At 48.3% G+C, this 13,936-nt stretch overlaps 1 protein-coding gene across 1 annotated transcript in view; it reads right to left on the reverse strand.

Moving 5' to 3' along the window:
* Nucleotides 1–13,936, reverse strand: part of GNAI3 (G protein subunit alpha i3) — a 257,782-nt gene that overhangs the window by 11,355 nt on the left and 232,491 nt on the right. The window contains exons 7-8 of the mRNA XM_069632998.1: nt 3,593–3,746; nt 1,472–1,686 (exon numbers count right to left, since the gene is read on the reverse strand). Of these exons, the coding sequence (XP_069489099.1) occupies nt 1,496–1,686; nt 3,593–3,746 (345 nt within the window). The 3' untranslated portion in view covers nt 1,472–1,495. The remainder of the gene's footprint in view (nt 1–1,471; nt 1,687–3,592; nt 3,747–13,936) is intronic.

Genomic DNA, 13,936 nt, shown 5'->3' on the forward strand with positions numbered 1-13,936 from the left:
TGCCAATGGACTATGCCTCAATGGAGAAAAGACAGATCATCCTCCTAGGCCCCAAAGAAACCCTAACCAAACTCAACCAAAAATACTGCAACTTCACCATCGACAACACCACCATTCCTGTCTCCTCAACGGTGAAGACCCTTGGAGTCTACTTGGACACTTCCCTCTCCATGACACGACAGGTCAGTGTCATTGCCTCCGCCCACACCACTAAACTTGTAACTTCCATTAAACCATTCCTATCCAACCAAAACTGCCTCTCCATCGCCCGAGCCACTATCAGAGCTAAATTAGACCACTGCAGTGCTCTCCTAGCAGGCACCTTGGCCAAAAATATAAATGGGCTCCAAATAGTCCAAAACACGCTCAGAGCAGCTTAGTATCCCCAAAAGAGACCACATCAGGCTTGCCAGACGTCTGCTCTCTGGCTCCCTGTAAAAGAATCACTTTCAAGACCCTTATGCATAAATGCTTAAGCCTTTCCGCCTTGCCCTACTTGTCAGAAACCATCACCAGAGAGTCCTCTGCATGTCCCAAAAGAAGCCAGTATGCAAACCAACTATGCATCCTGCCCATCAAAAGAGCCAAAGCAGGTGGGATTAGTTTTCCACAGATAGCTCCCAAACTCTGGAACGCCCTACCGAGAGACCTCCTTCACTGCCTTACGCAAAGGCCTCAAAACTAAACTCTTTACAACTCCCCCCCACCCCCCCCAACTCTTCCTCCCCTCTCTTCCTCCCCTCTCTGCATACTCCTGGACATCGTGCACCTCGTGTTAACCTGTATGTCTATTCTCCACCTCTGGTTAACTTGTCCGACTACTGCTTCACATTCCTGTAACTGTTTTTTTTGTGTTTTTTTTTTTGTAACCAGCAAAGATTCTAATTGTAACAGCGCCACGATGCCTCTGGGCTGATGTGCGCTTTATAAATGTTAATTAATAAATACCATGCCCCAGGCAGAAGGCTCCCAGCAGGCTGGCTTGCCCATCCCTAGTCCAGATACCATGCCCCAGGCAGAAGGCTCCCAGCAGGCTGGCTTGCCCATCCCTAGTCCACATACCATGCTCCAGGCAGACGGCTCCCAGCAGGCTGGCTGGTCCACCCCATGCCCACATAACATGCTCTGGGCCGGCTGGCCGATCCACCCCTAGTCCACATACCATGCCCCACCCAGGCAGAATGCTCGGGGCAAGCTGGCCGGCCCATCTCTAGCTTCTGCTCCAATAACTCACTAGAGGAACAGCCCTGCCCTAGTACCACAACACCCCAACAATCCTGCTGTTACACAGTGGCACCATTCCTGATACAGCAGCTAACAAACCACTGCAATTGCTCCAGCATTACAAACATCACTTTTGCTCCAGTACCTGCAACACCTGCTTGTGCAGTCCCATTGGACGGCCCCACCACTCATGCCACTGACTATCACTCATAACAGTGCCTTTGTTGCAGTTGCATTGCTCCCTTACCTGTCCTATGGGCATGCTACAGTATTAGGAAAGGCCGCATTCTTTCAGGTTGGTCTTTATGATGACATCAGTTACGGCATCAAACACAAACTGCACGTTCTGGGTGTCCGTGGCACAGGTGAAGTGTGTGTAAATCTCCTTGGTTTCCTTTCTCCGATTCAGATCTTCAAACTGTCCCTCAATGTAGGCTGCAGCGTCATCGTATGTGTTGGAGCCTGGGAGGAAAGATAGTCATAGAGGTTGTGGCGAGACACAGATGTGCAAGCGACGCATAATGCAATTATGAACAGCGGTATACCAGAGTCAGATTCATTGGTGCGCAGGGGCATACTGGGCACAGGCCACACGCTGGTAGTGTCTGGGCTGCACATTCTGCAATGTACAGCTACAAAATCACAGGCAGTGAGAACCCGGGCTTCAGGAAAGAAGACTAGAGACACTATCTGACCTCAAGCAGCAGAGAGGAATGCATTACTTCAGAACATTTAAGGGCTGATGGCCTGCATCATTGTTCTCCAGGTTATGTTTCATCTCCCATTTCATGGGCTTAACTGGCCACTTGTGGCCATGGCAAGGATTCTACAATCAGATTTTTTTTTACGACAGAAGCTTGGACATCAAAGGAAGAAATTAAGCGGATGGACAAGCAGAATGCCCTACAAAGTAACGACACAAATGGGAAATCTTAGTTGAGGCTGTAGGCTGTTTACAAGAATTACAGTGTAGCTAAAAAACCACAAGGGGCGTTAGGGGAGGGAGGACTAGCAGGAAGGCTATCGGTTCACCCTCAACCGAGGAAGTGAATCACTGGGACCTCATAGGATGGGAAGGGGAGCGAGTGATGTGCACATTCTCACAATAAAAACTCTTCATTTTAAAGGTTTCCATTACAGAGCAATCTAAAGTTTAGGATTCTGAAAAGGACCTGGAACAGTGAAACATGTTCAAGCAACAGGCATTTAAATCCAGGAAAATTACCTGCCTTCGGGATTGAAGCCCACTCTGCAAAACATCATGAAACCATAGAAGTGCACCCCTTCTACTTCTCCCAGAACCAGGGAATGGCACACCTACTGCTCCCAGAACCAGGGAATGGCACCCCCAATACTGCTAAGAGGTATTGGTGGGCACGTATGTGTTTTATCCAAATTCAAAGTTTGTAGAAAACCGAGGCATTGGAGCGCACCCTGATGCATAGGCACAAGGTTGTTAACAATGAACAAAAGAGAGTCAGAACTTAATGGGATTCTGAGTGCGCTCGCTTTTCGTTCTCCTTACGGAGTTGCATATAGGTTTGATTTTAAACTAAATATTAAAGAGAAAGTCAAAAAGTGTACATCTATATTGTGGTATAACAATACATTTGTCAAACAATGTTCAGCCATATACTACTGCTCCCAGAACCAGGGATCAGCATCCCCCCCCCCCCCAAATTGCTCACAGAACCAGGGATCAGCAACCCCCACCCTACTACTGCTCCCAGAACAAGGGATTAGCATCTTCAAAGGCTCACAGCAGAGAGAGGTGCCCTCACCCCCAACCTGTGAAAACCAAACTCAACTGCTACCAGAACAAGAGAACAGCACCCCTTACACCACTCAAGACCAGTGGCCAATTTCTGCAATTTCCCCTTAACAGAAAAGAACTCTTTGTAACAGTCTCGGGACCAAGGGCAAACATTCTGTAATGGCCTCAGAATCCGAGAAACGCTTCTCCTGCAAATGCCCCAGAACAAGAGAACACCCCCTGGACACCATGCCCAATAAAACAGCCAATCACGACATCTACCTACAATACATTGCTTAATGGCACGTGGGGCTCCCTGCTCATGAACACACGCTGCCAGTACAACAAATGAAGAGTGCCTTAATCAACTAGGGAGTACAAATATGATCGTGTTTGATAAATCATCCACAAAAGGAACTGCCCCTACAGGACAAGCACCACTCACTGATGACGAGATGTTAAGCAGGGCTACAACGGCCAAAGCTCATGTCTAACTGGAGGCCAAGAATCCAGTGGCCTAGTGCACTCTACCTGAGGCCGCCACTAGAAGCAACCTAGATCTAGCAGCAAAGCTCCTCGCGGTCAGTCTCCCGGCCTCGCCGCGCCGCGCCTCACCTGTGTACTCTGGGTAGCATATGGTCAGGGGACTCCTTTTAATCTTCTCCTCAAACAGGTCCCTCTTGTTCAGGAAGAGAATAATCGAGGTATCTGTGAACCACTTGTTGTTGCAGATGCTATCAAAGAGTTTCATGCTCTCGTGCATTCGGTTCTGCAAAAAAGAAATGAGTTGTAACGGCTGCACTGTGTAATGGGTGGTCACAAAGCGAAGTACCAGCAGAGTGAAGCACACCAGGGTTTGGAAAGCAGTAAGCCTCGAAAGGATGGGGCCACAAAGCCGGCAACTCCCCATAACACAGTAACAGGTCTCCCCTCTACCCCAACGGCATCACCAGTCTTTAGCACACAGTAGAAGGGGGCACAGGCCTGATATGGAGACTGAAGGGCCAAGGAGGTGTGGGTGGCGCAGGCATGTACAGTGAAGCGCACACAGGGGTGCGAACAGGAGGATGGAAGGCACAACGGGAAAATCTGCAAGGTAGACACTCGGCAGGAAATGCCCACCATCAATCACCCTCATACTGCCAAGCAGTGCCCACCCTCCCCCAACCAAACAAGCAGTTAAGCTCCCAAACCTAACCCACAAGAGCCTGCAACTTGGTACAGTGCCTTTTAGCGAAAGGGAAGATTTGGAGATTAAGGTCTGACACAGAATAAAGAGAATGCCAAGACCGCAGAGTCAGAATTTTTAGGCAACACTAATCTTTGATAGCTGGATCCAATAACTGTTTAAGGTAGCAGGGAGAGCTGTTCTGTGAAAATCTTACCGAACTGGTAAATCTTCCTGACCTGGGTCAACCCCAGAACTTTTAGCTTTGCTAGTGGGATATTTTTCCTTAATACCTCAGTGAGTGGGAACCTTTTTCCACACTCAAAGAATCTAACTTTTTATGGGTGCCATTTTTTTTGACTCTCCATATTCTCTTTAAAGTAATCCTCTTTAACAACTTATTGGCAATAAGTGCCCGTTGTTGCTGTGTTGCCCTACGGGCTCCCCTTTTAACTTTCTTATGCTAACATTGAGAGAACTGGAGTTCCCAAGGGTAGAAAGGATCTTTGGATCCCTTTTACATTTTATTCTGTGAAGCCAGCACACCCCACCTTATGTGGAGTGCTGGGGAGATACAATGTATCCCCTTTCACATTAAAACTAACAATTCTGCTACAGTGACAAGCTTACCTTTAATGGCTGGTGGCAGTGATACCTTGTATTAATTTGGTGCATCTTTACTGCGGGCTGTGAGCACAGCTGCAGTAAAGGCACCTAAGAAAGCTCATTTTACCAAAATGGCACGTCTTCGTTTTTTGCCATTTCAGTGTGTGTCGTTTCTTGTTCCTTCCCCTGACATCCAGGGTGGAAAATTCCTTTGTGATTTGTATCTTCGGCAAATGTCCCCTGGACTCCCCACCCATGCTCCAGTCTGTCTGTGAGGTCAGGAAGAGAGGGAGGAGTCCAAAACTCCCCAGCCCTTTGTCTTACGCCTTGCCTGAATGGGGACAAATCCCAGTGGGGGCTGGCTGTCCTGATTGGACAACCAGACTAACCCCTTTTGTAAAATGTGGGGAGAGAATGCAGAGATTGCACTGTAGTTCCTGATAAATACTGCAAACCTGGAACGGAAATAAAGTCAACCACTGGAACCAAAACCGAAGAGGATGAAGGAAAAGCGGCTGAAACGATTTCCAGCGACCGGAGAGTCTGCTGTGTAACCAGAGCCTGCTGTAGCCCTTCCTGCTAATCGACCTGTGTTAGGGAAAATTCTGTTTAGGCTGAATTTCCTAACCTAGTGAGTCCCCCAACAGCTTTGCAGGATTTTTGGGGTTTATTTTTTTCTCCTGCCAAGAGTGAGACTCTTTTACCCTCACTCTTGAGCATGATTTGAGTGCGTTTCTTTGACCCTAGATGTGTTTAATGGGCTATGGGTTTTTTTTACTCCATAGGGCTTCATGTGTTTTTGTGATGTGTGTTAAACAGCACCCTCAGTGCAGTAACACAGGGGTGTCATAGTGACTCCCCAGTATAGACTCCATACCCTGGGACCGACTACCGTCTCCAGGGCATGTAAAGTCACCATTGACTTTACTAGTCTTAAATTCTGAACAGAACCAGTACAGACCATCATATTGTGGATGTACTGGCTGGGGCAATTCAATTGCCCCGGGGTCTGTTAGTCGAGGGGGCACGTCTCCGTCCCCCCTGATCGAGTTTTGGCTGGTGGCACTGGATACTACTTTTTATATTCAACCGCGAATATTTCTCTATGGATGTTCCCATTGTTCGAGGCTACTATCTTTATTTATTTAATTACGATAGCCTCGAACATACCACCGGTTTATTTAATTATTAATTCTCCGGTTGGTATTTTTTGCCAAAACTCGGTTCTAAAATGGCGTTTGTGTTCTCTTCTGTGACTCCAACCCAAGTCGAGCCCTTTGTTCCACTTTTTGGCGGGCTTCTCCAGAGAAGCCCTCCAAAGTGGTGCCACTCTGTCTGGGGTACTTAGGAGGGGTGGAGGGGGATTTAGGCACCCTGGACTGAGTTGCCTAAGCAACTCAAGTCGCACTCTGTCCCGATTGGCCCAAGTGGTGAGCCAGCCGGCTCACCACTTAGCATGTTTGAGTGACAGCTAGGCTGAGTGAATGGGGGTTTTCTGCATAAAAGCAGGGCTTTGGGGACTGGAACTTCAGAAGTCGCCACAGGACCTAAGAATCCGACGAGGGAGAAGCTGAGCCGACCTGCCACGACGACACCACCGGTGGAGTCCTGCTGGACCGTCTCACCACTTTTCCCAACGACAGAGGAGATCTCCCTGCTGGAGAGTCTTCTTCCTTTGACTGGTGGGGATAACCAGTTTCACCGTCTTTTCGCCTTCCCGACGTATCTCGTGGCCGCCTTGCCTGTGCCAAGCACCCCGGCAACCGGGATACCACGTTTTACCACGACCGCGAATTAAAGGGTAATACCTTTAACCGGAAAACTCAGCGGGTGGTTTCTTCCCTGGCAGTGCAACGACCTTCATCTTTCCTCCAAGTCGAGATCTTCTCGTCCCCTGGACGACGAGACTTGCACCCGCTGCCAGGAACAACTGCCACCGCTGGAGGATCCTTCCCACTTAAGGTACCGTGTCCCGCCCGGCTCCCCTTGCCACCGACTGTACGGGGTAGATTTAGCCCCCGGCTTTCGAACCTGGGTTAGCCTGGGACACCCTTGCTAAACTTTTCTGAGCCTCTCTAAACTCTTTTCGAACTCTCTGCAAGACTTTCCAAGCCTAGTGTAACTGATCTTGGGCGCATTTGTGCTCTGCTCTCTCTAAGAGTGGGCCCAGCCTATGGACTTTGGTTCACAAGTGACTTTTGCTCTACTGCCTTGCTAATAGTGTTCCTAAAGCTTAGAGTGGTGTACCTTCCCATATTCTGTCTTTTTCCCTCCCTTCTTCATAAACTTATTGGAGTGCCATCTATAGTTAAGCGCTCACCTCTGTATGGAAATAAGTGGTGTTAACAGACTTATTTGATAAGGAACAAGGGTTGTATATATTATAATAGTAACTGTGTTTAAGTGCTGGAGTGTTTCAGTGTTTTTAAATAAATAATTATATACTTTGATACCAAAGCTCTGGTCAGTGTTTGCTTGTATTATTGTGTCTGAGTGCCTATTGTGTATACTTTGCATACTGCCTAACTCTTCTTGAGGGAAGTCTGACTGCTCAGCCACAGCTACCAGGTAAATCTGGGTGGTACAGACTTCTACCAAGTGGGTTTACTGCTAACACCTGTAGTCCTAAATCTTTTGCAGTGTTCCCAAAGGGAACTGCACAGGTTTCTGCCTAACAACCTGGGGACTCCGAAAACGATGACCCCGACCAAGAGCCTGGTGAGACACTAGACTCAAGACCTGCCGTTTGAGCCATCCAACGCATTGCTGCGACCTTGCGTTGCTGCAATACCCCAATACTTTGGGACCTCAAGCCATCGTGCAGTGCACGGTTTTCTGAATTCCGAATCACGTTGAAACTTCGTGGGCATCCTGGTGCATCTCCAGCGACCCCAATCGCGTCTGAAAAGTCCCAACAGAGTGCTGGACCTTTGTAACAAGAATTCAACCACGAATCGGTCTTCTTCTGTGCTCCTTGAAAAGGCACCATATCCGTAGAACCGCATTTAGCTGCGAGGGAAACCTTGCCTAGTGCCTTCATCGATCCCTGCTGCAAAGTTCCTACCAAGGTCTTGTTTTCAGTTACGATAAGGAATCCACTGACTGGGTATTTGGCTGCAGACACTGAAGCCCTCCTACTACAAAATCCTCAATGCGGAGGTACTGTGTTGGCTTGGGTATGTACTTACCTTAAGCCTGTTAGGATGCCTGTGTAGCTGTGGGTTGTTTTCTGTGATGGGGAGTCCTCTCATCCAGTGCACCCAGTCCCACTGCTAGAATCCTGCTAGGGTGTCTTCTGCGAAGCCCAAGTACTCACCTGTTTGCACAGTTTTCCTAAAGAACTCTTTAAAAACCTATGCTGACACTGCCTGTTGGTCACTAATCCTAGTGACCCCCCCCACACTCCCCCCTTCTGCCGCTGAGAACACTCATGGCTCCAAGAAGGGAAAGACTTTCAAGGGATTGGGACTTCTACATAGAAAAGAAAATAAGTATTTAAAAGTTACTTACTTTTAAAGAGTTGGTTGGTAACTAACTCCAAGAGTGAACATTAACAAAATGTCTTACCTTGGATGTGTGATGCACTATTCTTAAAAGTATGGTTAACATCTGGCTTTCTTGAGCTGAACGCGAGCCACCATTCCAAGGAAAGGGCCCAATGCCTCCTCTCCATTTCCTTCACCACCAGAGCATTGGCCTCTGAATAAACCCCCAAAGAGCAATCCCACAAGGGCCAGAAAAGTGGACAGTGGAGAAATGATTATGTTTTTATAACACCCTTAATACCAGACATTGGTTTCCAAGTGTGGGATCAGGACGCAAACCTATGTTGTGCTGTGTTGTCTTACTTCCAAGACAGACACGTTGCCCCTAAGCTTTACCCAACACCCCCCCACCCTCACCCCTCTCACCAAAACAAATGAAACCCTTCCTGTAAATAAATCCAGGGTGGAGATGGATTTCTAGAATCTGGCCTGGTGGGCAGATTTTAGGAGACCCCCCTAGTTCTGGTGAACAGGGAGCTCCGAGAGCTTGGCCAAGCCCCAATCATGGTAGAGTGAAGAGCAGTCAAGGCTTTGTCTCAGAGTGAGCGTGGTCAGGGACCCTCAATGAGTCCACACACAAGACAATATTTCATCTTAGACAGACCATTATAAAAATAGTTATTTGGGCCTTCGGGAAGACACTTAAAAATTAAACTAGCAGGTAGTAGTATCACAATACCATGTAATAGAAATACAAACAATTAAAAGAAAAGAATGTACATCACAATACATCAAGATCATCATATTATAGAACAGGTAAGCAAAGCAGATGCAGTTTCAATGAGAACCTGTCACAAGTTCTATTCCCCCATACTTTAGAAGTCCAACCCTAAGAAGTATGGGGCAGAGTGCCCAAATGTCAGATTCCAACACAGGGTTTCTCACAGGAAGGTATTCTCTGAAGGGATGCAATGGACTTGTGGTTACGATTCACAGTAAAAGTTCAACTATTTATCAAAAGACAGGTAAGCTCTCCTCTCGACCCAAGGCCTACCCCAGTGTAAGTAAGAGGGAAATTGGAGACAAAGTGATTTGTTCCGCGTTATCCCATGGAGGACAGTGGGGATAGGCACAGGAATGCTTACTTACCCCTCTCCCAAACACCCCTCTCGCCACCCCCAATTTTCCCCAGGATCACAGAGGGTCATCTGGGGGCACAGTTTCGCTTTGTTCCAGTGAGGGGTGCTCTGGGGTTGCAGGTTTAAGGATTCTTCCATTCGGGTGCAACCACAAAATGCAATTTCAGGAGGTAACTTGTGGCACAATCTGGTAACCACCAAAACTCTGGGCTTGAATGCGGAATAGGGACGGTTCTGGTGAGGTAGCTGGTCAGTCTACCAGGCAGTCCAGGGACATTTCCAAAGGCTCCCAGGGGTCTGGATAAGAAGGTGCTGAGACGAGTTGGTGCCACTAATCCAAGGGCGGAAGCACAGACTAGGGTCTGCAGATATCGGGCAGGAGAGCAGGGCTTCACCAGGCCAGTCACTGGTCCACTACAGAAGCCCTCTGGTCATCAACAGGCAGCTCCTCTTCTAAGGGATGTGGACTGGTACTAGACAGCCCCATACCCCTTTGTGGCCACACATGCATGCACCCACACAGCCCACGAAAGCAGCAGATTTCCTGGGCAAGTGAATTACCTTTGAAGGAATTTCCTTCTACATAGGTGATGGCAATCAGCTCACCCGGTACAAATGTTTCTATATGCTGTTCAGTCGAAAACAGTTATAAAAAAAAAAAAAAAAAAAAAAATACATGTCACTGGAACCCAAAAAATGCTATTTCAGGTTCAGTTTCTAAATCCAAGCAGAAAAAAGGAGGGATGAGCCTACCCTCCCTTCTGCATAGGCTTGCATGGAGAGTGGGTCCAGCTTACTCCTGGGTCCTTCAGCTCTGCCTGCCTCCAGCCTGGCCTCTTCCAAATTCACAAACAGCTCTGACTGCCCATCAGAAGGCAGACCTTAATAGCCTCAGAGCCATGGTTTAGCCAAGGCGAGATAAAACAGCTTGATGCCCAGGAATGAGGCCGAACCATCTCCCTCACATCCAGCCTAGCCCAGAAGCCTTGTAGTTCATTTTAAGACGGTTCTTGTTAAATGGGGCAAGCAGTGCTATGTACCAAAACAAAACAATGGAACACATCCCAGAACATTGAAGTGCAGCCCAGAAGTATTGTTACTGTAGTGTACCAGTCTGTTCCAAAACAAATGATAAATCTGTCTAGAAGCAGAGATGTTCAAACTGAACGGGAAAAACTGGTCATTACTCACTGCATGAATAGATTAATGCATTTTACTACATACATGCCATCATGCCTAAAGACACCATGACTCGAGATATCGCTCCGCTCCAAGCATGGGTAAAATACATAACCCCCATTGTAGCTACCCTACAAATCTATCAAAGAAACCTCGGGCTGCTTCCTGCATCTCTGCAGCAGCAAACACTGCCAAACTCTTCAAAGTCTGCAAGGAGCTGGCCAATCCTGCAGCTGCATCTTTGACCATCACGCCCACCTAGGACCTTTGCTCGGCCCTGGCTGTACACCTCTCTACAAAAATGCTAGACATACTTTCCAACATCTCTTCCACACAACAGCATACACAAACGCCAGAACCTACCTTGCCCCCACCCTCCACCCACTTACCCGCTCTTCTCTCACAACTGATGAAGTTACCAGACAGGTCCGATCTATGAAGGCTTCATCCAAACAGGTGGACCCCTGCCCCTCAACAAAACCATTAAAGACAATATCAACTCCCTCGCCTCAGCCTGGACGGATCTCTGCAATCCTTCCTTTGCCACTGGAGTTTTCCCAACTGCACTGAAGCAATCCCTTGTGCACCCTCTGCTCAAAAAACCCTCTGCAGACCCCGCACACTACTACCCCATCTCCATCACCCCCTTCCTGGTCAAACCCACAGAGAAGCTGGCTATCTCTCAGCTGACCATCCACATCAAGTCCATTGGTTGCTTCAATGGCCACCAATCTGGCTTTAGAGCATCCAGAGGCACGGAAACCGCTCTTCTGAACACCTGTGAAGACCTGCTCTCAAATCTTGACACTAACACCCCATCTATCCTCATTCTCCTTGACCTCTCCTCTGCTTTTGACACGGTTAACCATAACATCCTGATCGCACGTCACAGTGATAACCTGGGAATCACAGGTCAGGGTCTGGCATGGTTAAGCTCCTTACTTTCTGAACTGCCCATCCCAGGTGTAACTCAGACTTATTAGACTATCACTCTCTCAACCTGTAGTGTTCCCCAGGGATCGAACCTATCCCCCTGGTTGTTCGTCTATATGGCTGCCCTGGCACGGGCAATTGCCACCTTCACCTCCTTCCAGTGCTATGCGGATGACACGCAACTATCTTTCAGGCTCCCCTCAGCCACCACCTTCTCGCTCATTGCCTACCGTCTGCCATTCAGTCATGGTGTGCTGCAAATGACCTCTGCCTCAACGGCACTAAGACTGAGATCAAGCACATTGGGATCCCTGCTCCCGCTTTTCCCCATTTCCACTCTGGCCGGCCTCCCTTGGCCCTGCCCCCACCTGCAAAGAAAGAAACCTTGGGGTCATCTTTGATTCCACTCTCTTCATTTCAGACAAAAAACAAAAACCAAAAAAAAAAAACAAAACAACCAACTACACCTCCTCACAAGGTATTCTACCCTTTCTCACTTCCCCCAGAGGCTCACCGTCTTCTCTCCAGGCTGGACTAGTGCCATAGCCTCTTCCTCAACCTCCCTTCTGACCTGCACCCTATGCAACTCATCCAGAACGAAACCACAAGACTTATTCTTGGCCTCAAGCCCAGGGATCGCATCTCTCCAGCGCTGAAATCCCCCACTGGCTCCCTGTGGCTGCAAGGATACAACTAAAATCCCTTTGCATTGTCCACAAGGATTTGTGGTGCCTGGGACCTACCTGCAATGCGGCCTGCCTAAATACTGTCCCTAACAAGCCCTCTGCTCATCTAGCTCCAACCTTCTGCAAGTGAGCCGGTTCTCCAAGCAAAGATTTGGGGGATGTGGGGGGTCCTTATCCACAGCAGGTGCCTCCCACTGGAATAGCCTCCCCATTTCTTGAGCAGGATATCCTGAACTTACGGAGACTCCTCAAGACATTCCTCTACTCTTCCTTCTCTCTCCCTCCACCCTGCTAACATAGCTCTCCCCCTCTCCTTTCCCTCTCTCTCTCTCTCTCCTGTTCCTTACAGCATCCCAACTGGCCACCTGGTGTCCTACAGGCTCACTGGCACGCCCGCCAGTCCTCTTGCACTTGCCTCAGGGCCCTACACCCCACCCATCACCCTGAGAAATGTACTCAAGAGAGTGGCTCTACACTTACCCCAGTCTCAACCCATAGGGTGCACTTGACCCTCCCCTCCCTGTGACCCTCTGCACTTCTCGACCCGTACGCATCACGCCTGAAGATAGTCTTGTCTGTCCCTATCCCTCCAACTGTACAGGTACAAACTTGCAGAACGCCGTCAGCCCATTCGCTATTTCCCACACTCTTCAGTGTATTTTATGCACTTACTCTGCCTGTGCAGACTATTACATCCCAACCGCCCCCCAACCCCCCCCGTGTTTCCACCCTCCTTGAGCGCTTTGCAACACTTGCCAGGGGGGGGTGGGGGGTATATATATATATATAATATATATATATATATATATGATACATTACTCACTGCAATCGTATTTCTGATGCTTGTATCAGCTTAGATTCACATGCTGTGCATAGGCCGACATCTAGTGGAAGCTGCGGAGTATTACAGTTTGTTTTTCGAACTCGAAAATGGGCGTCGACACAGGGCGTGCCAGTAATACTATTCCTAGTGTGACGTCCACTGTACCCAAGATCCCTCATGCTTCTAGGATCCTCAGATTGTATTTTCTCTGACATGAGGTAGCGTGAGTACAGATAATCCAAGCAGATAGACAGAAAGGTAAGACTACAAGCAATCATGCGCCTTCTCTCGAAGGGGAGGAAGGGTGGGTCGCATGTGAATCTAAGCAGATACAAGCATCAGAAATACGATTACGGTGAGTAATGTATCCCTTCTGAGGCTTGTGGAATCTGCTTAGATCACATGCTGTGCATAGATAAGCGAGCAGTACCAGAAGGAGGTGGGATGTGAGAAGGGTCATGAGCAAATAAGTGTCCTTGAACCGCTTGTCCCACTTGTGTATCTGCCTTGTAATGGGTGTCAATGCAGTAATGCTGAGTAAAAGTGTGAATATAGCTCCAAGTAGCTGCTTTGCAAATGGTGTCAAGGGGTACATTTGCAATGAAAGCCAGAGTGGGCCCTTGGCGTAAAAGGCAGAGTCTTTTCAGAGAGTGAGTAACACAGCTGGATACAGTTAATAATCCACTTCGAGATGGCACCTTTAGAGACACGATCTCCCTCTCTGCCTGTAGCTACGGAGACAAACAGTTGCTGTTTTCCTTAACGGTCCTGTTCTATTTACATAGTAGAGGACCGCCCTACGCACATCTAGGGTGTGTAGTTTCACCTCAGCCGAGCTTTGCGGGTTCTGGAAGAAAGCCGGAAGCTCGATGGACTGGTTTACATGGAATTTTGATATAAATTTAGGTGAGAACCTAGGGTGTGTGCGTAAAACCAGTTT

This window comes from Ambystoma mexicanum, chromosome 13 (genome assembly GCF_040938575.1).
Source record: "Ambystoma mexicanum isolate Mex_15411 chromosome 13, UKY_AmexF1_1, whole genome shotgun sequence".
NCBI classification, from domain to species: Eukaryota; Metazoa; Chordata; class Amphibia; order Caudata; family Ambystomatidae; genus Ambystoma; species Ambystoma mexicanum.